This window comes from Manis javanica, chromosome 7, assembly GCF_040802235.1.
Source record: "Manis javanica isolate MJ-LG chromosome 7, MJ_LKY, whole genome shotgun sequence".
Lineage (NCBI taxonomy): Eukaryota > Metazoa > Chordata > Mammalia > Pholidota > Manidae > Manis > Manis javanica.
In genome coordinates this window covers 81,225,054-81,250,235 of record NC_133162.1, presented here as the reverse complement: position 1 = coordinate 81,250,235, position 25,182 = coordinate 81,225,054, and the positions used below count along the sequence as shown (strand labels likewise).

The 25,182-nt window shown below is 40.7% G+C and overlaps 1 protein-coding gene across 1 annotated transcript in view; it reads right to left on the bottom strand.

Moving 5' to 3' along the window:
• Nucleotides 1-18,756: 18,756 nt before the first annotated feature.
• Nucleotides 18,757-25,182, bottom strand: part of FRMPD2 (FERM and PDZ domain containing 2) — a 53,956-nt gene continuing 47,530 nt past the window's right edge. Inside the window, 4 exon segments of the mRNA XM_036999522.2 lie at nt 18,757-19,056; nt 19,151-19,258; nt 19,946-20,038; nt 21,137-21,237. Of these exon segments, the coding sequence (XP_036855417.2) occupies nt 18,779-19,056; nt 19,151-19,258; nt 19,946-20,038; nt 21,137-21,237 (580 nt within the window). The 3' untranslated portion in view covers nt 18,757-18,778.

The window sequence follows — 25,182 nt, the reverse complement described above, 5'->3', positions numbered from 1 at the left end:
TACTTGTCTGCTCTGTGCTATGCTGCCTTCCCTGTGCCCCCCCTTTTTATATGTGCTTATCATATTTATATGTGCTTATCATAATACCCCTAAGTCCCCTTCTCTCTCCCTCCCCACCCACCCATTCCACTCCTTTTCCCTTTGGTAACTGCTAGTGTCTTCTTGGACCCATGGGGTCCCTTCCCACCCATGCTCCACAGTCCCTTTCCATTTAGTAACTGTTAGTCCATTCTTTGGTTCTGTGAGTCTGATACTGTTTTGTTCTTTCAGTTTTTTCTTTGTTCTTACACTCCACATATGAGTGAAATCATTTGGTACTTGTCTTTCTCTGCCTGGCTTGTTTCACTGAGCATAATACCTCTAGCTCCATCCATGTTGTTGCAAATGGTAGGATTTGTTTTCTTCTTATGGCTGAATATTATTCCATTGTGTATATGTACCACATCTTCTTCATCCATTCATCTACTGATGGACACTTAGGTTACTTCCATTTCTTGGCTATTGTAAATAGTGCTGCGATAAACATAGGGATGCATCTGTCTTTTTCAAACTGGGCTACTGCATTCTTAGGGTAAATTCCTAGAAGTGGGATTCCTGGGTGAAATGTTATTTCTATTTTGAGCTTTTTGAGGAACCTCCATACAGCTTTCCACAATGGTTGAACTAATTTACATTCCCACCTGCAGTGTAGGAGGGTTCCCCTTTCTCCACAACCTCGCCAACATTTGTTGTTGTTTGTCTTTTGGATGAGTGATGGTGATCTTTACTGGTGTGAGGTGATATCTCATTGTGGTTTTAATTTGCATGTCTCTGATGACTGGTGATGTGGGCATCTTTTCATGTGTCTGTTGGTGACCTGAATTTCTTCCTTGGAGAACTGTCTGTTCAGTTCCTCTGACCATTATTTGATTGGATTATTTGCTTTATGTTTGTTGAGGTGTGTGAGATCTTTATATATTTTGGATGTCAACCCTTTATCAGATCTGTCATTTATGAATATATTCTCCCATACTGTAGGATGACTTTTTGTTCTATTGATGGTGTCCTTTGCTGTACAGAAGCTCTTCAGTTTGATATAGTCCCACTTGTTCATTTTTGCTTTTGTTTCCCTTGCCTGGGGAGATATGTTCATGAAGAACTTGCTCATGTTTATGTCCAAGAGATTTTTACCTATGTTTTTTTCTAAGAGTTTTATGGTTTTGTGACTTACATCCAGGTCTTTGATCCATTTCTAATTTACTTCTGTGTAAGGGGTTAGCAATGATCCAGTTTCATTCTCTGAGATGTAGCTGTCTAGTTTTGCCAACACCAGCTGTTGAAGAGGCTGTCATTTCCCCATTGCATATCCATGGCTCCTTTATCATATATTAATTGACCGTATATGTTTGGGTTAATATCTGGACTCTCTATTCTGTTCCATTTGTCTGTGGGTCTGTTCTTGTGCCAGTACCAAACTTTCTTGATTACTGTGGCTTTGTAGTAGAGCTTGACGTTGGGAAGTGAGATCCCCCCTGCTTTATTCTTCCTTCTCATGATTGTTTTGGGTATATGGGTCTTTTGTGGTTCCATATGAATTTTAAAACTATTTGTCCCAGTTCATTGAAGAATGCTGTTGGTAATTTTATAGGCATTGCATTGAATCTGTAGATTGCTTTAGGCAGGATGGCCATTTTAACCATATGAATTCTTCCTAGCCAAGAGCATGGAATGGGTTTCCATTTGTTAGTGTCCTCTTTAATTTCTCTTAAGAGTGTCTTGTAGTTTTCAGAGTATAGGTCTTTCACTTCCTTGGTTAGGTTTATTCCTAGGTATTTTATTGTTTTTGATACAATTGTAAATGGAATTGTTTTCCTGATTTCTCTTTCTGTTAGTTTACCATTAGTGTATAGGAAAGGAACAGATTTCGGTGCATTAATTTTGTATCCTGCAATTTTGCTGAATTCCAGTATTAGTTCTGGTAGTTTTGGAGTGGAGTCTTTAGGGTTTTTTATATACAATATCATGTCATCTGCAAAGAGTGACAGTTTGACTTCTTCTTTACCAATCTGGATGCCTTGTGTTTCTTTGTTTTGTCTGATTGCCATCACTAGGACCTCCAGTACTATGCTGAATAACAGTGGGGAGAGTGGGCATCCCTGTCTTGTTCCTGATCTTAGAGAAAAAGCTTTCAGCTTCTTGCTGTTAAATATGACATTGGCTGTGTGTTTGTCATATATGGCCTTTATTATGTTGAGGTACTTGCCTTCTATATCCATTTCATTGAGAGTTTTTATCATGAATGGATGTTGAATTTTGTCAAATGCTTTTTCAGCATCTATGGAGATAATCATGTGGTTTTTGTCTTTCTTTTTGTTGATGTGGTGGATGATGTTGATGGATTTTCAAATGTTGTACCATCCTTGCATCCCTGAGATGAATCTGACTTGATCATGGTGTATGATCCTCTTGATGTATTTTTAAATTCAGTTTGCTAATATTTTGTTGAGTATTTTTGCATCTATGTTCATCAAGGATATTGGTCTTTAATTTTCTTTTTTGGTGGGGTCTTTGCCTGGTTTTGGTATTAAAGTGATGCTGGCGTCATAGAATGAATTTGGAAGTATTCCCTCCTCTTCTATTTTTTGGAAAACTTTAAGGAGAATGGGTATTATGTCTTCTCTATATATCTGATAAAATTCTGTGGTGAATCCATCTGGACCAGGGGTTTTGTTCTTAGGTAGTATTTCTATAACCAATTCAATTTCTTTGATGGTAATTGGTCTGTTTAGATTTTCTGTTACTTCCTTGGTCAATCTTGGAAGGTTGTATTTTTCTAGGAAGTTGTCCATTTCTTCTACGTTTTCCAGCTTGTTAGCATATAGATTCTTATAGTATTCTCTAATAATTCTTAGTATTTCTGTGGGGTCTGTCATGATTTTTCTGTTCTCATTTCTGATTCTGTTTATGTGTGTACATTCTCTTTTTCTCTTGAGAAATCTGGCTAGAGCCTTATCTATTTTGTTTATTTTCTCAAAGAACCAGCTATTGCATTTGTTGTTTTTTCTATTGTTTTATTCTTCTCAATTTTATTTATTTCTTCTCTGATTGTTATTATGTCCCTCCTTCTGCTGACTTTGGGCCTCATTTGTTCTTCTGTTTCCAGTTTCAATAATTGTGACTTTAGACTATTCATTCGGGACTGTTCTTCTTTCTTTAAATAGGCCTGGGTGCAATATACTTTCCTCTTAGAACTGCCTTCACTGCGTCCCATGAAAGTTGGGGCTTTGTACTGTTGTCATTTGTCTCCATATATTGCTTGATCTCTGTTTTAATTTGGTCATTGATCAACTGATTATTTAGGAGCATGTTGTTAAGCCTCCATGAGTTTGTGAGACTTTTTGTTTTCTTTGTACAACTTATTTCTAGTTTTATGCCTTTGTGTTCTGAGAAGTTATTTGGTAGAATTTCAATCTTTTTGAATTTACTTTGGCTCTTTTTGTTGCCTAGTATGTGGTCTATTCTGGAGAATGTTCCATGTGCACTTGAGAAGAATGTATATCCTGTTGCTTTTGGGTGTAGAGTTCTATAGATGTCTGTTAATTCCATCTGTTCTAGTGTGTTGTTCAGTGTCTCTGTGTCCTTACTTATTTTCTGTCTGGTGAATCTGTCCTTTGGAGTGAGTGGTGTATTGAAGTCTCCTTGAACAAATGCATTGCATTCTATTTCCTCCTTTAATTCTGTTAGTATTTCTTTCACGTATGTCAGCGATCCTGTATTGGGTGTATATATATTTATAATGGTTATATCCCCTTGTTGAACTGACCCCTTTATCATTATGTAATGTCCTTCTTTATCTCTTTTAAATTTCTTTGTTTTGAAGACTCTTTTGTCTGATACTAGTACTGCAATACCTGCTTTTTTCCACTTGTTGTTTCCATGAAATATCTTTTTCCATCCCTTGACTTTTAGTCTGTGCATGTCTTTGGGTTTGAGGTGAGTCTCTTCTAAGCAGCATATAGATGGGTCTTGCTTTTTTATCCATTCTATTACTCTGTGTCTTTTGATTGTTGCATTTAGTCCATGTAAATTTAGGATGGATATTGAAAGATATGTACTTATTGCCATTGCAGGCTTTAGAATAGTGGTTACCAATTGTTCAAGGGTAGCTTCTTTACTATCTAGCCATTTTACTTAGCTCTCTTATCAAGCTATTACAAGCACAGTCTGATGATTCTTTATTTCTCTCCCTTCTTATTCCTCCTCCTCCATTCTTTATATGTTAGGTATTTTAATCTGTACTCTTTTGTGTTTCCTTTGACTCTTTTTGTGAGTAGGTGATTTTATTTTTTACCCTTAGTATTTGGTTGGTCTGCTTTCTTTGCTGTGATTTTATTATCTCTGTTGACATCTATTTAGCCTTAGGAGTGCTTCCATCTAGAGCAGTCCCTTTACAATATCCCATAGAGGTGGTTTGTGGGAGGCAAATTCCATCAACTTTTGGTTGTCTTGGAATTGTTTAATCCCTCCTTTATATTTAAATGATAATTGTGCTGCATACAGTATTCTTGGTTCACGGCCCTTCTGTTTCATTGCATTAAATATATCATACCATTCTCTTCTGGCCACTAAGTTTTCTGTTGAGAAGTCTGATGATAGCCTGATGGGTTTTCCTTTGTAGGTCACCTTTTTTCTCTTTCTGGCTGCCTTTAATACTCTGCCCTTGTCTTTGATCTTTGCCATTTTAATCATTATATATCTTGGTGTTGTCCTCCTTCTGTCCCTTGTGTTGGTAGATCTGTGTGCTTCCATGGTCTGAGAGACTATTTCCTCCCCCAGTTTGGGGAAGATTTCAACTATTATTTCTTTTTTTTTAATTAATTAATTTATTTATGTTGTCATTAATCTACAATTATATGAAGAATATTATGTTTACTAGGGTCCCCCCTTCACCAAATCCCCCCACAAACCCCATTACAGTAGTGTCCATCAGTGTAGTAAGATGCTGTAGAATCATTACTTGCCTTCTCTGTGTTGCACAGCCCTCCCCATGCCCCCCCCACCACATTATACATGCTGATTGTAATGCCCTCTTTCTTTTTCCCCACCCTTATCACTCCCTTCCCTCCCTTTCTCCCCAGTCCCTTTCCCTTTGGTAACTGTTAGTCCATTCTTAGGTTCTATGATTCTGCTGCTGTTTTGTTCCTTCAGTCTTTCTTTGTTCCTATAGTCTTTGGGTTTAAAGTGAGCCTCTTGTAAGCATCATAGAGATGGGTCTTGCTTTTTTATCCATTCTATTATTCTATGTCTTTTGATTGGTGCATTCAGTCCATTTACATTTAGGGTGATTATTGAAAGATATGTTCTTACTGCCATTGCAGGCTTTAGATTCATGGTTGCCAAAGGTTCAAGGTTAGCTTCTTTAGTATCTTACTGTCTAACTTAACTCGATTATTGAGCTATTTTAAACACTGTCTGGTCATTCTTTATTTTTCTCCCTTCTTATTCCTCCTCCATTCTTTATATGTTGGTTATTTAATTCTGTGCTTTTTTGTGCTTCCTTTAACTGCTTTTGTGGGTAGTTGATTTTATTTTTTGTTGTTAGTTAGTATTTGGTTGGTCTGCTTTCTTTGCTGTGATTTTATTATCTCTGGTGACAACTATTTAGTCTTAGGAGTGCTCCCATCTAGAGCAGTCCTTCTAAAATACCCTGTAGAGGTGGTTTGTGGGAGGCAAATTCCCTCAACTTTTGCTTGTCTGGGAATTGTTTAATCCCTCCTTCATATTTAAATAATTGTGCGGGATACAGTATTCTTGGTTCAAGGCCCTTCTCTCTCATTGCATTAAAGTTATCATGCCATTCTCTTCTGGCCTGTATTGTTTCTGTTGAGAAGTTTGATGATAGCCTGGTGGGTTTTCCTTTGTAGGTGACCTTTTTCCTCTCTCTAGCTGCCTTTAAAACTCTGTCCTTGTCATTGATCTTTGCCATTTTAATTATTATGTGTCTTGGTGTTGTCCTCCTTGGGTCCTTTCTGTTGGGAGTTCTGTACACTTCCATGGTCTGATCAATTATTTCCTCCCCCAGTTTGGGAAAGTTTTCAGCAATTGTTTCTTCAAATACACTTTCTATCCCTTTCTCTCTCTCTCTTCTTCTTCTTCTGGTACCCCTATAATGCGGATATTGTTCCTTTTAGATTGGTCACACAGTTCTCTTAATGTGTTTCATTCCTGGAGATCTTTTTATCTCTCTCCGCATCAGCTTCTATGCGTTCCTGTTCTCTGGTTTCTATTCCATCAATGGCCTCTTGCATCTTATCCATTCTGTTTATAAATCCTTCCAGAGATTGTTTCATTTCTGTAATCTCCTTCCAGACATCATCCCTTAGCTCTTGCATATCTCTCTGCAGCTCCATCATCATGGTTATGAGCTTTATTTTTAATTCTTTTTCAGGAAGACTGGTTAGGTCTATCTCCTTCTGAGGGTTTGCCTCTGTGATCTTGGTCTGTATCAATTTCTTCTGCCTTTTCATGGTGATAGATATATTTGTGGGGAGCTGGCACTTGTGTTGGGTAAGAGAAAGTCCCTTCTTGCCAGTTTGTGGCTTGTGCTGGGAAGCTGTGTGCAGACAGGGCTTCTGATTTTTCCCGGCCGCTATGGAGTTTAGGGCTGCAGTTGCTGTGGGGTGGCCTGCCTCAGGCTGCCTCTCCAATATGGCGGAGCCGCATTGGAGGGGAACAGGCGGGAGGCTGTTTATTGTGGTGAGGGGCCTCCACATTGCATTTCAGGGGTTTGGGTGCCCAGAGTTCCCTGTGGTTCCCAGCTGCTGGGCTAAATGTCCTGGGACACTTCTGTCCAGCTGTAGGTCCCTGTCCCTTTAAGACTTTCAAAAAGCACTCGCTTTTCTTTAACCCTGGTGCACCGGCTGCAGGGACCAGCTCACAGGTCTTACTGTCCTGTTTCCCTAGTTTCTAGCATCCCATGCATGCACTGTGTCTGCGCTCTGGTGCAGATAGCTGGGGCTGGGCATTCAGCAGTCCTGGGCTCCCTCTCCCTCCCCGCTCTGACTCCTCTCTTCCCTCTGGGAGCTGGGGTGAGGGGTGCTTGGGTCCTGCCAGGCTGTGGCATGTGTCTTACCCCCTTCACAAGGTGCTGGATTCTTGCAGGTGTGGATGTGGTCTGGCTGTTGTCCTGTGTCTTCTGGTCTCTCTTTTAGGAATAGTTGTGTTTGTTGTATTTTCAAAAATACATATGGTTTTGGGAGGAGATTTCCGCTGCTCTACTCATGCCACCATCTTGGTTCTCCTCCCTATTATTTCTTCAAAGACACTTTCTATCCCTTTTTCTCTCTTCTTCTTCTTCTGGTACCCCTATAATGCGAATATTGTTCCGTTTGGATTGGTCACACAGTTCTCTTTATATTCTCTCATTCCTCAAGATCCTTTTCTCTCTGTCTGTGTCAGCTTCTCTGTATTCCTGTTCTCTGATTTATATTCCATTAATGGCCTCTTACACCTCATCCAGTCTGCTCTTAAGTCCTTCCAGAGATTGTTTTGATGCTGTTTTCTCCCTCCCTACTTGCTCCTTTAGCTCTTGCATATTTCTCTGCAGGTCCATCAGCATGGTTATGACCTTTATTTTGAATTCTTTTTCAAGAAGATTGGTAAAATCTATCTCCCCAGGCTCTCTCTCAGTGATTGTCTGGGTAATTCTGGACTGGACCAAATTCTTTTGCCTTTTCATGGAAATAGAAGTAGTTGTAGGCAGGTAGTGCATGTGTCACCTGGGAGAACAAAGACCTTTCCTGTTTGCTGGTCATCTTGCCCTTCTCCACTGCCTGTGTCAGTTGCCTGCACTCCTGTATCAGCCTCCAGATTAATCTCCGAAACTGCCTTGTGCAGGTTCACCATCAGGGTGTCTCAGAGCCCTGCGGGGTGTGGAAGGTGTGCCAGGTGTGCTCTCCTGCAAGAGCAGCACTCCTTTGTGCCTTGCCTCCATTTCTTCTGCCTCCACTGGGCAACTGATTGCCGGCAGCAGCCTTTGGGTCTGGCCCTGGTATCTGCATGCTGGAAGGAGATTCTGGGTGGCTGCTGGGGGCATGGTTGCTCCCCGGCTGCTCCTCCACTGCCTCGGGCTCATCCAGCCACTCTCAGGCTGCTCTTCTGCTGCTGTAAGCTCACACAGCCACTCCAGGGCTGCTCCACTGCCCCATCAGGCATGCATGGCCACTCCCCCACTGCAGGTGCTTGCAGCCACTCTCCAGCTGGCTGGGGGAACAACTGGCAGGCTGCTTATCACCATGAGGGGTTTTAGGGCTGTGTTTCCACCCAGTTGGCTAGGGTGCCTGAGGTTCCCCGTGATTCCCAGCCTGCTGGGCTGTGTGCTGGGATGCTTCCATACAGCTGTTAGGCCCCTGTCCCTTTAAGACTTTCAAAAAGCACATGCTTTTCTTTTGTCCTAGGGGAACCAGTTGCTGGGACCCACTTGGAGATTTTCCTTTTCCATCTCTCTAATTCCAGCACACCTTGCAGTGTGTGTCTGTGCTCCCAGTGCAGATTGCTAGAGCTGGTTGTTTAGCAGTCCTGGGCTTTCACTCCCTCCCCACTCTGACTCCTCTCCTCGTGCCGGGGACCTGGGGTAGGGGAAGCGCTTAGGTCCTCCTGGGCTGTGGCTTGTGTCTTAACCCCTTTGTGAGGCACTGTGTTCTCACAGATGTAGATGTAGCCTGGCTGTTGATCCACTCTCTTTTAGGAATAGTTGTATTTGTTGTATTTTCAAAAATGTATATGGTTTTGGAAGGAGATTTCCACTGCCCTATTCACGCCACCATCTTGGCTCCTCCTGAACTCCTTTTAATGCTAAGATTTCCTGTCAGAGATCATGGGCTAGCTTTTGGTTTCTTCTAATAGTATTTTTAAGGAGTGATTTGATAGTGATTTCTTTATTATGCTTTATATTTTCCAAAATTAAAAAAATACACCAAATACTCATTTACTGAGATTAACTGTTATAAGCATTATCCCACATAGTTCTATTTTTATGTTATCATTTTTCCCCAAAATGTATTTTATAACTTTATTGGTTCAAGATCCAATCAAATATCATGTCTCTGTATTCTTTCATATTATGGGTATTTCTTAAAAGTCCTTGTCATCTGTCTTGTTGAATTGTTATTCCTGAAGTTAACTATGCTTTAGAATTATCTGGAGCTTTTAAAGTATTTCTATACCCAGGCCAGAGTCTGTATCAATAAGTCAGAAATTCTGGGGGTGACACCCAGGCAGTGTGCTACCATGTGAGAAACACTTTTGTGGAATGCCCCCACATCTCTATTTGACTGTATGTTTTTCCTCATTAAGTTCAGATTATGTATTTTTATTATATCCATTTATTATACACTTTTTGTAAGGTCTAATTGTACCATTATCAGCAATGCCACAAAGCTTCTCCATTTCAAAGGTAGACCTTCTTTTCCCTTTTGTAAATTAATAATCTGTCAGGTGGAGTGTTGAGACTATGTGAACACCCTGTTTCCCTATAACCTTTCACACAATGGTTCACTGTTAAGGTTGAGCACCTTTTAGCATGTTTATTGGCTGTATGGATATCATTTGTGAAGTGACTTTCAAGTCCTTTCCTATTTTTCCATTAGGTCACTTGTTTTTATTGATTTTAGGAGTATATTATATTTTCTGGATATAATCCCTTTATCAATTCAGTATGTTGCCCAAATTTCCTAGTATCTTATTTACTTTTTTAATTAATGGTTTCTTCTGATTAATATAAGTTCTTAATTTTAATGTGGTCCAATTTATTTCAATTTCCTTTATGGTTAGTGTTTTTGGTGTCTTGCTTAAATTTTTTTGCTTGTCTAAAGGTCATGAAGATAGTTTTGTGTTGTCTTCTGAAAGTTCTAGTTCACTGATCACATTTCAACTACAGCACATCTGGAATTGATTTTCATATAAATTTAGTTCCACTGGTCTTTCAGTTTATTCTTTCACTAATAACCACAGTCTCTTAAATTATTCTAACTTTAGAAGAAATCCTTACATAGAATAAATAGCATATCATTTCCTACTACTTCATAATAAGCTACCATGAATTTTGCAGCTTAAAAGAACACAAATTTTATTATCTTACAGGTTCTATGGTTCAGGAGTCTGAGAACAGGTTAGCTAGGTCTTCTGCTTAGGCATAAGGCTATAATCGATGTGTCACTTGGGACTCCTTATCTGAAGCTTGAGATCCTTTCCATACACATGTGGCAGAATTCTTTTCTGTGTATCTATAGAACTCTACAGTAGTTTGCTTATTCTTTGAGACCATAAGTGTCTCTCTGATATTTTACCTTCTTTTTAAATACTCACCTGATTAGGTCAGATCCACCCAAGCCATCTCTCTCTTAACTCAGTCACAATTGATTGATTAAGGAGTCTTAATTATACCTGCAAAATCTATTTTGCCACAGAATGTAACATAATTACAGGAACACAAGTTGCTCCCACATTTAAGAGTAGGAGATTATATAAGGGAATGTGTTTAATGGAGGTCATTTCAGAATTCTCCCTACTACAATTAGTTGAAGTTGCCCACTTTGTTCTTTTCCCAGACTGCTTTGGTCATTCTTGGTCTTTACAATTTCTCTATACATTTGATAACCAACTTCTCAGTTTGTACAAAAACATCTGAGGTTTTGATTGGGATTGTCTTGAATTTGTTGATAATTTGGGAGAATTGATATTTTTGTCATAATGAGTTATTCAACCCATGCAAATAGTGTATCCCTTTATTTATTTAGGTATTTTTTAATCAGTAATGCTTTATAATTTTCTGTGTTGCAGTCTTAGGTATATTTTATTAGATTTCATTCCTAAGTATTTCATGTTTTTGTCATTGATGTAAGTGGTACTTTACACAATCAATTAGTTGCTGGCATATAGAAATCTTGTTGATTTTTATGTTTATCTGTTCTTATACCCAAAAACTTTCTAAACTCACTTGTCAGTTCTAATAATCTATAGATTCCTTTGCATTTTCTTCATAATTACAATATCTGCAGATAACAGCTTTATTTATTGTTTTCTCATCCTTATAACTTTTATAGCCTTTTCTTTATTATACTAGGTCACTTTTATTCTCTGTTTGATCTATTTATTCCCCTGTTTTCCAGTTCTCAGTATATGCCATGAGTATTTACCAGCTATTTGTTTTGATAATGTGGGAATACTTCTGCTTGCTTATGTCTATTTGTTGGCTCATCGTTATCCATGATAGTCATCTCCTAAGTGAAGAGTGTATAACCTAAGGACTGTACTAGACAGTCCATTTGGTAATGGGAAGGAAATATTTAGATGCATACCTACATTTATTTCAACCTAAAAATAAGAATGAAGAGATGAATGCACCATATAATGAATATAGACAACAACATTGTATTAAATTATGTAATGTGATAAATATTGTTCCATCTGTAATTGAATTACAATGTATAAATATTAAAGTAATATGCCTGTGCCCTTAAGCTTACACAAATGTTACAAGTCAGACTTATCCAATTTGAAAAAAAAAAAGAGTAACATAAAAGAGGAAAAAAAGAAATTTGATATATGGATTGACAATAGAAGTTTACAGTTTTCCCAGATGGAAAAATAACCAAATATTTTGGATACCCATATTCCTACCCATATTGTACATAAGTCTATGGGGGTTATGTTCAAAATTACTCAGTAACTTATTCCTTGAATACCTCTACAGCTCTTTATCTTATAAATGCCAAACAGTACTCCTGTGTGCTAATTGTTAACCTTATATTTTAGATATATTCATATTTTAGATATATCCTTGGTTGTCTTGTTGCCCCAGGTTCATGAGTGTTACTCTGTTACTGTTTAACAGCTTAGAGCTTTACCTCCTCAGTGAAACCCACCCCAATAGCAGGAATTGAACTTTTTGTCCCTTGTAACCTCAGTCAACTTCACCCATCTTTTCACTACAGTAACATCTTACTGTTAAATGCTTGTGTCTGTTTATCAGATTATATGCTCCTGGAAAAGAGTGGCATTGTTTCATTTGTCTTCAAATTCTCTCAAAGTAGGAAGGTTCTTTACAGGCATATGGGCATGTAGTTGGACACCAATAATTTATAATGGTGGTGGGGGATTTGTATTATGATTTCCCTTCCCCAACCAAGTACAGTGCAAAAGTAGACATCTCATAGCACATGTTTCTAAATAACTCTGAACAGTGAACATCAAAACAGTTCTCATACAGCTTTCCCATATCTTCCAATTTTCATTACTTATATTTGAACACAAATGTGCTTGTTTCAAGGATCTTTGTCACTTGCAGATGTTACTGTGGACTTCTCCTAGGAGGAATGGCAGCACCTGGACCCTGCTCAGAGGGTCCCATATAGGGATGTGATGCTGGAGCCTACAGCCACCTTGTCTCAATGAGTAGGGATTCTTCTTCTGTACCCTAGGTGTTCACATCTTGTCTTAGTTGTTGAAACATTTGGAAGATTTGTTGAGTTTAATGGTATTAGTCTTGAGATTCACGGTATTAAGCAGAAGGACTGTTGATACACCATAAAAAATGTTTCCTTTTTCAATGAAAGATAGCAGTTTTGGCCCCTGCAGTCTCATTGCTTCATTTTTGTCCCCAGAGGCCCTGAAGCCCAAGAGCAGCCATGGATATTAGAGGAAAAGTTACCAAGCCAGAACTACCCAGGTGAGTTAGTATGCAGTAAACAGTGGACACCAGATCGCATGGTATAAATCCTTTTTGTTCTCAAGTTATTACTCATGTGTTCATATTTTCACTCAGCAAATATTGAGTACCTAATATGTGTCTCCCAAGTTTTAGAATCTGGAAATACATCAGTGACCTAAATGTTCCTGATCTCATGGAGCTTATATTAAGGTGATGCCGGGGTTCTTGTTCATGGAGCTGAAGAAAGAACTTCACAAATACTCAAGGTAGGAGAGCAAGGTAGAGGCTTTTATTTAGAGATAAAGTGAAAGGACAGAGCTCCTGGCTCATGCCAGGAGGGAGCAAGACAGCCCATGGTTGTGCTGTTATCTATGGATTTTAATGTGCGGTTGAGGATTTCTTAATTGAAATTCAATTTTTCAACGAGTACCTAGTGAACTAATATATACCAGGCATTGTTCCTGCTGTAGGCAATATGAGTGCACATGCCAGAAAAATACAGGAAAAGCATTTAAAGAAGCCAAGTGAGATTATTTTAGTGAGTTTGTTTGTTTAGTCTGTTTTGTTTTTTAATCTCTGTGTTATATGTTATAGCGCTCTAAATAAGGTGCAAATTTGGGGAAGGATAATCCTGTGAGAGACAAGCACCATCTAGAAGTATCAACTCTGAAATAATATAACAGATCAAAGGCATAATGATTTGTTATCTGATTTCAGAATTAAAGAGAGAATAGAAAGTTGAAACTGGTGTTGAAAAACTAAGGCATTTCGTTGTTAATAAGAGGGAAGTGACATTTGAAGATAAATTAATGCTGTTTTATAAGCACTTGAAGATTATAGTTGCATACTTGAATGGCAGGGAGTAATTGAAAACTAGAAAAAATTATAAATTAAGACTCAAACAAGGTTTTGTAGGGATTAGATTTTTTTTATATAGGAAAGAAAAGTAAATCTGTTTAAAAAAGGGCAAAGGAGGCAATTTCAGTGGAGAGAATAAAGATTGGAAGTGTGATTTATGTTGCTTATGTATGCAGATCAATTGTCCTCAGTCATTTCCAAAAGCATAGGGTATTTTTTTTAAATCCTGAAAAATATAATCAACCACTACGCTAATACCATGGGCTATAATTTCTCACTTACCAGGGCAGTTCCAACGTGGAAATTCTAACTCTAATATCCATGGCTCTTTTCCTTGCTTCAACTTGAAGACTGCATTTGGCTTATTCACACAATAACCTATTAATGGAAAAGAGAATGGTAGAAGTTGCTTGGAATTTAGGGACTCTGAAGGGTAAGTTCAGTTTTAGGGCCAAAACAAAGTCCTGCTTAGGCTCAGCAAATTTAGATTCTTGCAGTAGGAAGGGTGAGGACACATCTTTTTTTGTCACCCAAATGGATTCATGAATTTTGACCCCTGAAACAAAGTTGGTATCATTCAACCCTACAGGGGCCTTACATGTTCCAGCAGCTGGGAAGGAAATGCAAGGTACTGGGAGTTACATATGGAGAAGCTGTTCTCACCCACTGAGATTAGGTGACCATAGTTCTTCTGCATCACTTCCCTGTACAGGGTCCTCTGAGCATTGTCCAGCAACTTCCACTCCTCCCGGGTGAATTCCACAGTAACGTCCTTGAATGTTACTGGTCCCTGCAACAACATATTCCAATTCAAGCTAAGTGATCAGAGTACCATAAAAAAAGTGTAAACAAGCCCTTACTTTGCTAATTCTAGAATTTATTCTGGAAAGCTAAGATATACTACCCTGTTTTATATATAGATAAAATACTTGTTCAATATATATTTACTGATATATCACTCAATGCCTGGAACTCTGCCGAGATACACAGATGAATGAAAACAACTACTCACTTAAAATTCAAGTAGCTTACGTTCTAAAAGGGGCAAAGGTGTAAATGCTTACATTGAATATGCATAGCAGGTGCTCTGATAGAAGGACATACATGATGGAAGATGGTCACAAATAGGGATAGGTATGTGCAAATTGTTATCAAGTTCGGGTTTTTTTTCGGGTTAGGTTCTATTAGGTGGTCACACTGACCAATGTAAACTCTAGACATACAGAAAACAATTAGCCAAGCATGGATGCATGAAAAATGGCAAGTTTTGGAAAACTACAAATTAGACAGTAGGATATGAGAATAGGGTAGGAGCAAGATTATTTAGGTGGTAAGTCAGGTGACAACATGGAGTAATTCTGAATTTGTTTTGGAACATTAAAATATATTTTGTATACCTGTTAATTGATGTCTGTTTATTAATATATATTTACATCTATTAGTCTGTTTAATGAAAATCAGAAGATTTTTTTCTATTTATATAAAAGAAAAATATGAATAGATATTCTTTCTCACATATGTGGGCAGTCTTTTACATCTTTGGGATATTCACACCTTCACTTTATAGAGGCAAACATAGACAATGGGAAGCCACTTAAGAGACAGATATAAGTACTAGAAAGAGATGAGTAGATTAGTAGTGTAAGATAAATTTTAGCTGAAATAAGCAGGCAATGAGAGGCAACAAAGGGCCGGGCAGTTTATTTGAGTGCAATTCCCGGGTGATATTCGCCCGTCTGGCTATCACAGGCCAGGGAAGTCACACCCAGCTGGGCAGGCAGCAAGTTTTTAAAGAAGGTAGGGGGAGGCAGAGCTTAGATTTACAGCAGCACAAGGATTGGCTAGCCTAAAGCACATTTTACAGGTTGGGAGGGGGCAGCAGCCGGAGACTTTGGCATGTCGTCAGTGCCTGATGTGCTCCCCCCTCCCCCCAGTGCCTCCAAACTTACATTCCAGCCTTTTGGTCATAATGGGCAATGACTTGATTTGGCTACTTCTGGCTAACAAGGGGCATTGTGGGGTGGGGGGTGGGGGTTTGTAGCATGTAGTTACATTGCTCTGACTGTAAATATCTTGCCTTGCTTTCTCTAGGGGCTCTTACTTTATTCTGTCTAAGCTTATGGTCTCTGTCTCATTTTCTTCTCTACAGATAGAGACTCTAGCTGCTGCCAGGGAAAGGGGGCGATGACCGCTCCAGCTGCTTCATGCTAAGAAGGGGCTCAGTAAAGGGTGCAGCTAAGTTTCTATCACTGGTCAATTGAGAGGGCCTCGGAAGGTTGGCACTTCTATTCTGGAAGGATAAACTTGATGAGATTAAGAATGCATGGCTGAATACTAGAAATATGAAGAGTCTAATTGAGAATCATAGCCAGGTATCATGGGGAAACTAAAATTCTGGATCGAGTTTACATCTCAATGACTAGTATTAGGATTTAGTATAGATAAGACTACATTATTAAAACAATACTTTTCTCTATAATCACCCTTATTTTTATTAGAAGTAGCCATATTAAGAAAATAATTAACAGTTGGCTTGATTATTTGCATAAGTACAGCAAGAAGAGCAATTGATTACATAGGCTCTTTTAAATGTGCTTTGCTGGAACTTTTTGTAAGGAATTTCAGATTGAACTTTTAAAGGCCTCTTGAGGCCAGAAAGCCCAGCCAGATTTGCCATCAGGTTTTGCCTGCAGTACCTGTAGATTTTGGTGAATTCCTCTCTTCTCGGTCTCCAAGACATCCTGAGGTTCCTGTAGGTGCCAGGAAGTGACCTTTCTTACTCACCTGGTAAGGCTGCTGGGAACCCTGTAAGCAAGGTACCAGGCCAGTTCTTCCAAGGGGCTTTGTTGGCTCTATAAAGTCAATCTTAGTTTCTTAAAGTTGTCCGTTCATATCTGAGTTTACACATGTGTCTTTCAGGTATGATGTTCTGGTCAAAGCTTTGGTAATATAACCAGTGTTTTTAATTGGTCCTCTTACAAGGAAAGCAGATTCTTATTGAACTTGTTCAAATAAACATATTGCCATGAAATATAAAAATAGTCACTGAGAGTTTTTTAATTCTGGAGGGATCAGGTAGAGAGAAAGATAAAATTTCAATTCTGCTTATAAAGGCAGTCATTTACTAAACTGTTGTCAGCTTAAGAGAAAAAGCTTAAAACACCTTATCAGCAACATTTGAAACAAAAAGCCACAAAATCATCTTCCTTAGTTTACTTAATCCTATGTAACTAATACCTGTTCTGCTGAAGTCTAGTTCTTTACTAGCTTAGGAGTAATAAAATAGTGAATATAAATGACAAAAGACAAATGACAAATGGTTAAAGATCTGATGAGAGCTTACTATAAGACAGTTGACATAAGGAAATTCTGATATTCTGTAACACAAAACATTCAGTAACAAAGTTTATCATTATTCTTTTGACAGTGCTTTCCAGGTAATTAAGCAGGTAATTATCTATCAGATAAATAAGCTAAATTAGCCAAATACTTTCTCCAGTGAGAAAAAGTTCCTCTGACATGTTCCAGGGGCCCTCTGGAAAATATCAGAGTTAACTAGAGATAAAAGTACTTTTTTGAATTTGATTTTGGGAAGTTGTCAGAAGAAAGTTTCTTTGGCACTTGCTTAAATAGGATTATAGGTTGCTATGAAGCAATACTTATCCATTTAACGAGAATGACAACAAAATACCTCAAAGGCAAATAAAGAAGGTTACACAGTTGTTAGCAAAGTTTAGCTTTTAGTCCTTTTAATATTAAGATATCATTTTCTTAAATACTCTGACAACTCACTTAGTCTTTAAGCATGAGAAACTACTTTGATAAAACAATTAGAGAACTCTTTGCAATCTTTTAATATTAAGAGCAGATTAACAGTTAAGAAAACTTTGTTTTTTTAACTGAAAACAAAGATCTCCTAACTTACACATAAATGGAAGTTTCCTGTCTCTCAGTAGGAGCAGGTTATGGTATATGGAAACATTTGTATTTTACCAACTAACATTCTATGGCTACTAGGAAGCCCATAAAAGAAAATGGGAAAACAAGAAAATAAGTTGGGCAGAAGGAGTCAATGCATTGAATTTTGTTCACAATGTGCTTGAAGTGACTGGGGGTGGAACTGTCCATTTAAGCAGATATACATCTAAGTAAATTTCCACAAATAATATTTTCATATCTATTTTAAAATCCAGTGTTTTAGAGGAGTCTGACAAAAAAATGTGGGAGCAGCAATATTTGAGCTGATAGTAAGAGAGAATAGCCCAAGACCATGAAGCCTGACAAAACTTCTCCAAATATAAGACAAGGCTAGAAGGAAAGTGTTTAGGAAACCAAAATAAAGAGAGAGTCACAAATAACAGTCCTAGTTCAAAACTCAAGTGTAAAAAGTCCAAGTTGAATAACTTGATAAAAACACAGCAAAAGAGTGAAAGCTGTAATCAGTAAACAAGACAATTTGAGAAATTTCTGCCAGATCTAGAACAACATGGATGGAGTTGGAGGGTATTATGCTCAGTGAAATAAGCCAGGCAGAGAAAGACAAGTGCCAAATGATTTCCCTCATTTGTGGAGTATAACAATGAAGCAAAACTGAAGGAACAAAATAGCAGCAGGCTCACAGACTCCAAGAAGGAACTAGTGGTTACCAAAGGGGAGGGTTGTGGGAGGGCGGATGGGGAGGAAGGGAGAAGGGGATTGAGGGGTATTATGTTCGTACACAGGTGTGGGGGATCACAGGGAAAACAGTGTAGCACAGAGAAGGCAAATAGTGACTCTGTGGCATCTTACTACACTGATGGACAGTGACTGCATTGGGTTATGGGTGGGAACTTGATAATATGGGTAAATGTGGTAACCACATTGTTTTTTCATGTGAAACCTACATAAGAGTGTATATCAATAATACCTTAATAAAAATTTTTTTTAAAATAAAAAATAAGAGCATGGTTGCAATGCAAATTCAACTTCAAGAAACGTTTCCCAGCCTCCTTCCCACCTAGGAGATTCACCTAGGCTGGCACACCCAGGCTCCAACCATGCAGAAAGTCTGGATCAGCCACTTTCAGAAAGGACTTTGGTGGCATAAAGAATGTCCCCCACATCATGCAAGAAGAGTGGGCAGAAAAACACACTGACTATATTGTGTATGTCTAATAAAGAACTAGAAAAATCTGCTCCTGTTCAGCAGGACAAGCAACAGCAGAGCCCATTCTGCCCATGAACTTGCAGGGCTTATCGATTTGTGCCATTCCATTGCCTCTTTGCCAGCCACTCCCATGAGGAAAGCAACACAGAAGACCTGCACGTGCTTAAAGCTCCAGTCCCCCGTGGTAATAATGTGCTTCTGAAAACAGAAGAGGCTCTCCAGCTACTAAATTCAAGTGAAGACATACTTTTTGACTGAAAAATAATTAATTCTATGTTATCAGGAGAATTCTGAATCATTCTAACAGCCATGTCGAATGTGAACCCCTCCAGACTGATGTGATTCAAAGCTAGTAGCTGCCCTCCTAGAAAAATAAAACATCATAAAATAATGCCATCAAGAAAATAGGAAAGAGCAATTCCTTAAAGCAGCATCTCTGGCAACTTAAAAAGACACACCTGGTTTGATCTTTTTAGCTTTTTCAGCTGGCCCTCCAGGTATAATAGAAGACATAAAGATGCCAGGATCAGCTTTGCCTACATCTTCTCTCTCATTAATGACAAAAGCTATAATGTAATGATACTTAATAACATGATACTGAAAGGTTGTGCAGCTCAGATATGTTAGGTCATTTGCTTGAGATCATGCAGCTGTTGAGTGGCACTGTTGATATTTGTACCTAGGGCCTCTGCGTCTCAAAGGGCTCTTTTTGCTCTGCCATGTCACATGGAGAAACGTGGATAACCCCCCTTTGAGAAGCACAGCTAAAGCTAGAAACACCTCCCATCAATGTGCACTGGATTTTCTCCAATAGATAATTAGAGACAGGAAAGAGAAAATTTTTCATCAAGTATATTGTCTCAGTGTCTCGTTTCTTCTATCGTTTTTAAGGGTCTTCAAACGTACTGCATAATAAAATTTAAAAAATTCCTCACCATCACTAAGAATCTAAATACACTATGGGAAGGTTGTTAGGTGGCATTAGGGGAATAAAAGTCTACTTTTCTCTTGTATTTAGAGTCTCAAGATATTTACCCCCAAGCTTTATCAGGCCTAAAAGGAAAACTTTGATGAAAATGTCCCATTGCTCATTAGGGACACTTAAAGGCAAAAAAAAGAAGTGACCACTGAAAAAGGTCATCTGGGAGAGGAGAGGCAGGAAAGGGGAGCAGAAAAGTCCGGGGGAGGCTGGCACACACCTCCCCTCTACACTTAAGGAAACACCGGGTCTCACCTGCTGGGAGCCCTCTTACCAAAACTATGATGTGGATCCCAAGTCAGTGTCACATGCACAATTTCTCCTTCTGGTTCCGCTATAAAGCTCTTTTTTCTGTTATTTTGGGTCCCTAGAGGTGGAAACAAAGCCCCACATCATGCTTTTCCCTGAATTATCTGAGACCTAATAGAAAAGGGATGGACATATTTCACACACACACACAAGTACGCACACAATACTAGGAACGGATCACTGAACACACACTACTGGTGAGCCTCACTAGGTCAGCGCTAGCTCATCAAGAGCAGAGACAAGGGTAGGGTGAATCATGGTGCATGCTCTCTGTACTGCTTACTATAGCTAATTTTTTCTGCATTAGTCTTGGGACAAGAAAAAATTTGAGCAGATATGTACTTGCTAGCAGTGAAAACTAAAACTGAAGTTAGAGTATGAGGTGAGACAGCAAAGCCTTCCCCTCTTGGGCCTCTAACAATCAGGGTTGACAGGGCCCCACAGCCCAGTGAGGGCACCCCGAAGGGCTTTCCCCATCTTGGGTCTTGATGGGGATCCAAAGCAGAGCCCTGAGGTTGTTCTGAGTTATCTTGAGTCCTCGGGTGGTTGGGACACTGACTATAAGGGCATGTGGGAAAATATCCAAATGGTGGCCCACCACCCAGGGCTTCCCACACCTCTCCTTCCCCCAAGGACCATGGTGGAAACTTCCACAGTATTCATGGCAAAAAGATGCCTGATGATAGCCCTGATCCAATCCCCAGGCTGAATGTTTGTCAAGTTTAAATATTTTCTCTAGTTCTAGAATCTTTTTGTCTCTACATTTTATCGGGTTCTTACCCAGAGAACATACTGTAGAGAATGCTGCCTACCCTGTATATGTTTTCTGATGAATAGTGGGAGGTGATAATCTGGGCCTGCATGAGGAGTTGTAACTAATATGGATGATGCATTTTTCCAGCCACATTGCTCCACAGCAGGTATTCCTCATGCTGGACCAGAGCACTGGGAATCTTTACCAACACTAATACATTTCAGACATACATGCCCAGCCCAAGCTAAAGGTAGATGGCAAGGGTTCTTCCCAACCACATGTAGTTTGAAATGAAAAGATGAAAGATTATAAACACTACTGGGGAAGCAAAAAGAAGCAGAGGCAAAAGACTTACAACAAATTTCACTGTAAGGTTTCCTTTACCCCCAACCTGGCCCATACTCATGCGCACACTCTGAACAGGCAGTCCAGAGAGAGAGTCACACGTCGCCAGCTTCTGGATCAAACAGATGCTCTCCAGCTGCTTCTGGCCAGTGCAGGGGCTACAGGGAAAGGCCACAATGTGAGATAAGATGTCCCTAGGAGGCAACTTCCTGGCATTTCAGAGCATGGATGGTGACCTGGGGTAGGTAGCCCCATGCCTGATCAGCTAGTAGGCAGGCTTGGTGCACAGACCCCATCAAGAGCTGACCTGGTTATCAGGAATGCACCAAGAAGAAGGGCTGTGGACCTTTCTATCTTAGAAGGAACCCCAGAATCACCTGGGCCTCCTCTGAAGCTCCTACTATTTTTCCTTTGATTTAGATATGCAGCCCTTCCAAACCTCTGTTTCCTCAACCATAAAGTAAGATTAATATTCCTATTTCCCAGGCTTGTGATGGCTCCTAAACAAGGTACAAAGTATAAAGCACTGATACCTTTAATGTATCTTGATTTTTGTTGTTCATTTTTATTTTTAGTTGGGCCAGGCATGCTCCAATACATTCACCTATGATGTGCCCCTGAGGGCTTCGCATAGTAACGTACCTGCTTGATCCTTGCAGGCATTTGGGTTGACTACCCACTAATAATGCCAGGCCAAGGACAAGAACCTTCAGGCATTCAACTGGCCTTTGCTTAGCAAGCATTCTAATAACAAAGAATGTTCTAGGACCTCAAAGAGTGATGAACTAAGTGGGACCTCCTGCCCCCTCCCACCCCCAGGGTCAGCTCCATACAAGATAAGCTACATTCAGGAATAAGCAAAGTAGAGTTTGAAAAGGAAAAATAGATGTGAAGTCCAGGAAGAGCTTTGCTCAGAGTCCTGGCAAAATCCAGAACCATCCCCAACCCTAGTGCACCCCGCCACTCCACTGTATCAGGCTGCCGGACCAAGGTGGGCATGCTGCTGCAGGCGGTGCCCACAGAACTTCTCATTATATCCTTGGTCAATGGTGCCAAGTACTCTGCCACGGAGCATAGCATAGCTCAGAGGGGCCAGGGCTAGAAAGGGAAATACAAGGGAGATGACGGAGAGAAGGTGGGTACAGAGGGGAGAAGCAAGCACATAGTCATCCCTCATAAATTAGAGATGAAACCTCGTTCTGACTTGGCCCGTGTTTGTACTGTGCATTTCAGCATGTCCAGCTTGCTGGGTGTCAGGCCCTGGGCAGGCAAGGCTCTGAGGAACAAGGGAATCAGGCTGGGCTCTGCTTTCTGGTCCCAACCCATGGTGGGGCTTGAGATAGGTGCCTTTTACACCATCTGTGCTGACCAAAATGTCCGGGGAGGAAGACTGGCAGAGCACTGCTGAGTTTAAAGGAAGGAGACGTGCCAGTCCTAAACAGGCCAAGAGAGGCTATGAGGACAAGGTGACGGGAGGGCGTTTGGAGAAAAGGAGGGCTTTTCTATGGTCCATTCAATCCAAGCCACACAGGCAACTCTACTATTTAGAAAGGACAAGGACCGGCATTTAGTGCCAGTCACAGAAGGACAAACACTGCAGGATTCCACTCTCACAAGGTGCTTAGAGTAGTCAAATTCACAGAGGCAGAAAATAAAGCAGAGCCTCTCAGGGACGCAATCGGGGCTGATGGGGAATTGATGTCTAATGGATAAAGTTTCATTTTTGCCAGATGAAAAAGAATTCTGAAGACTGGTTGCACAATGTGGATATACTTAACACACTACACTGTACCCTTAAAAATGATGAAGATTGTGAACTTTATGTTATGTGTATTTTACCACAATTAAAATAAGCTTTAAAAGTGCAAACCTAAAGGGAAAAAAAGCCATTTATTGAAAGCCTCCACATGCTGGTCTCCTCAGAGCTGAGGAAAACACAGGCACACTTCTGTTCTCGGGAAGGTTCCTGCCTAACAGCACAGAGGGTAAATGCAAGTGGATGTCAGGTGGAGGACAGGGGGGCTGCTCTGATGGAGCCAGCAATGTCAAGGAGCGAACCCTTTGCAAGGGCAGTTGGAAAGGCTTTGCAGAAAAGGTGGCATGAAGCAGGTGGCTGATTTCTATGTGTGGGAGAGTGGGGCAGGGGTTGTACATCAGGGTCGGCACCCTCCTGGTCCACTCCCATCAGGGGTGCTGAGGAAGCAATGGCTCAGGAATGGCCCTGGGAACCAGGTCCAACTCAGTGTAAATGCCTGCATGCAGCCCCACCCTTCCCATCATGGCTCCAGCCCCCCAAGTCACATACCCTGGGCTCCAGGCCAACACCACAGCTTGCTTCTGCTCTGTGAGTGCTGCAGGGCAGCACTGTGTCCATCCTGCTTATTGCTGAATCCTCAGCACATAGCCCAGGGCTGACATACAGGTGCTCAACCAACTTTTCTAACAAGACCAGCTGGCATTCCTGGTCATGGCCCTGCTCCTGGCATTCCTGCTCCTCTGCACACCCTTCACAGTGCCCAAACCTACCAGTCAGTCAAGACCTGCTCTCAGGTCCCCGGTGCAGCCTTCCCCAACCCCCTTACTTGGAAATAACCTCGGCCTCAAGAGAGCCATCACACTGTATCTGTGCCTGCCTTTAACGTTTACCTGCTCCACTCTCTTAACAGTGTGCATGTTCCACCTGCTCCTCTAGAGGGGAGGGCCACAGCACCAACATTAGGGCACTCACCACACACTCAGCCTGTGTGCTGTGCTGGGTAACATCATTTAACTCCCACCACCATCCAGGGGGCTGGTATTACAGTTATCACCACCAGGCAAATGTGGAAACTGAGACACAGGCCTCTTAAACAACTTGCTCAAGATCTCACAGCAGTAGATGGCTAGGCAGGTATCAGTAATCAGCTTCAGGACACTGAGCTTGCTCCAGAACCATGTCTGAAGGGAACACTTGGCCGAGTCACCTATGCAGCAGCCAATGCAGCTATGCTGAACATCTCATCCCTGCCACAGAGACGAACAGAGCCAGGTGGACGGCAGCCCTTGCACCCACTCAAACTTCAGCCACAGCAGTGGTGGGCAGTTCCATGTGCGCTCAGGCTCAGCTCATGCTGACAACATCCTACCTCAGTTGAGGTCCTCTTTCCGTTTTAGCTTCTTGTGTTTTGGGTATCTCCTCCCCCACTATTCCCATTTTGCTCAAAAGTATAGGAGAGTTAATACCTCCCACAGATAACATTCCACGAGACTGGGGTAGGAGCCAGTATACAGATATCCTTCCTCCTGTCCTTCATATGGACAATTCTGGAAGGAATGCACACTACGCACTGGAACTGAGTCCTGGTTGCCAACAACAGTCACCTCGATGACACCACCTCAGTTTTTCACTTCCCTTGCCTTCCGTGTCTCACTGTCCCTGCTCACTGCTGCTTCCTGGCATTGTCCCCACAAAAACAATCTGCAGCCAAATCGTTGTATCAGGCTCTACCTCTGGGGCCGTCCAGATGGCCAACAGCCATTTTCATGTAAGGGTTACCAGTAATCTCTAAAATGAGTTATTAAGGGTTATGAAAAATTGACATTCATAAACTAAAATTGCAGCAGTACCAGAGTTTACCGAGAACCTCTAATTCAGCTTTCTACTGAGAAGGCTGGCTGCCATGCAGTGTGGCCCAGACCCTACTTTGTGTGCCCACTGCAGGGCATTGAAAGCCCATGGTCCTCAGAAAGTATACTTTGCAGTCAACACCTTTTCAAGGTGGCCTGAGTCAGTCACAGGTTCTTCAAGCTTTTAATTTATAAAGTGCTATAAAGTACTATCCGATTGATGACAGATTAAAGATGGCCACAAATCTTTCAACACTCTTGCCTCAAAAGGTAGAGTCCCTGTCTGCTGCCCTTGAATCTGTGCTGACCTGTCACTACTTGGACCAAAAGTGTTTGGCAGAAGGGACTCTGTGCAGCCCCAGGCCCAGTTTTTAAGAAGGCTGGAAGCTCTGCTTTAGGCCCCTGGAGCCATAAGCTGCCATGCTGAAGCCTGGCTGCCTGACTGGAGGTACCACATGGAGGGCCCAAGACTGCATGGGGAGTGAGCAGGGCCCAGC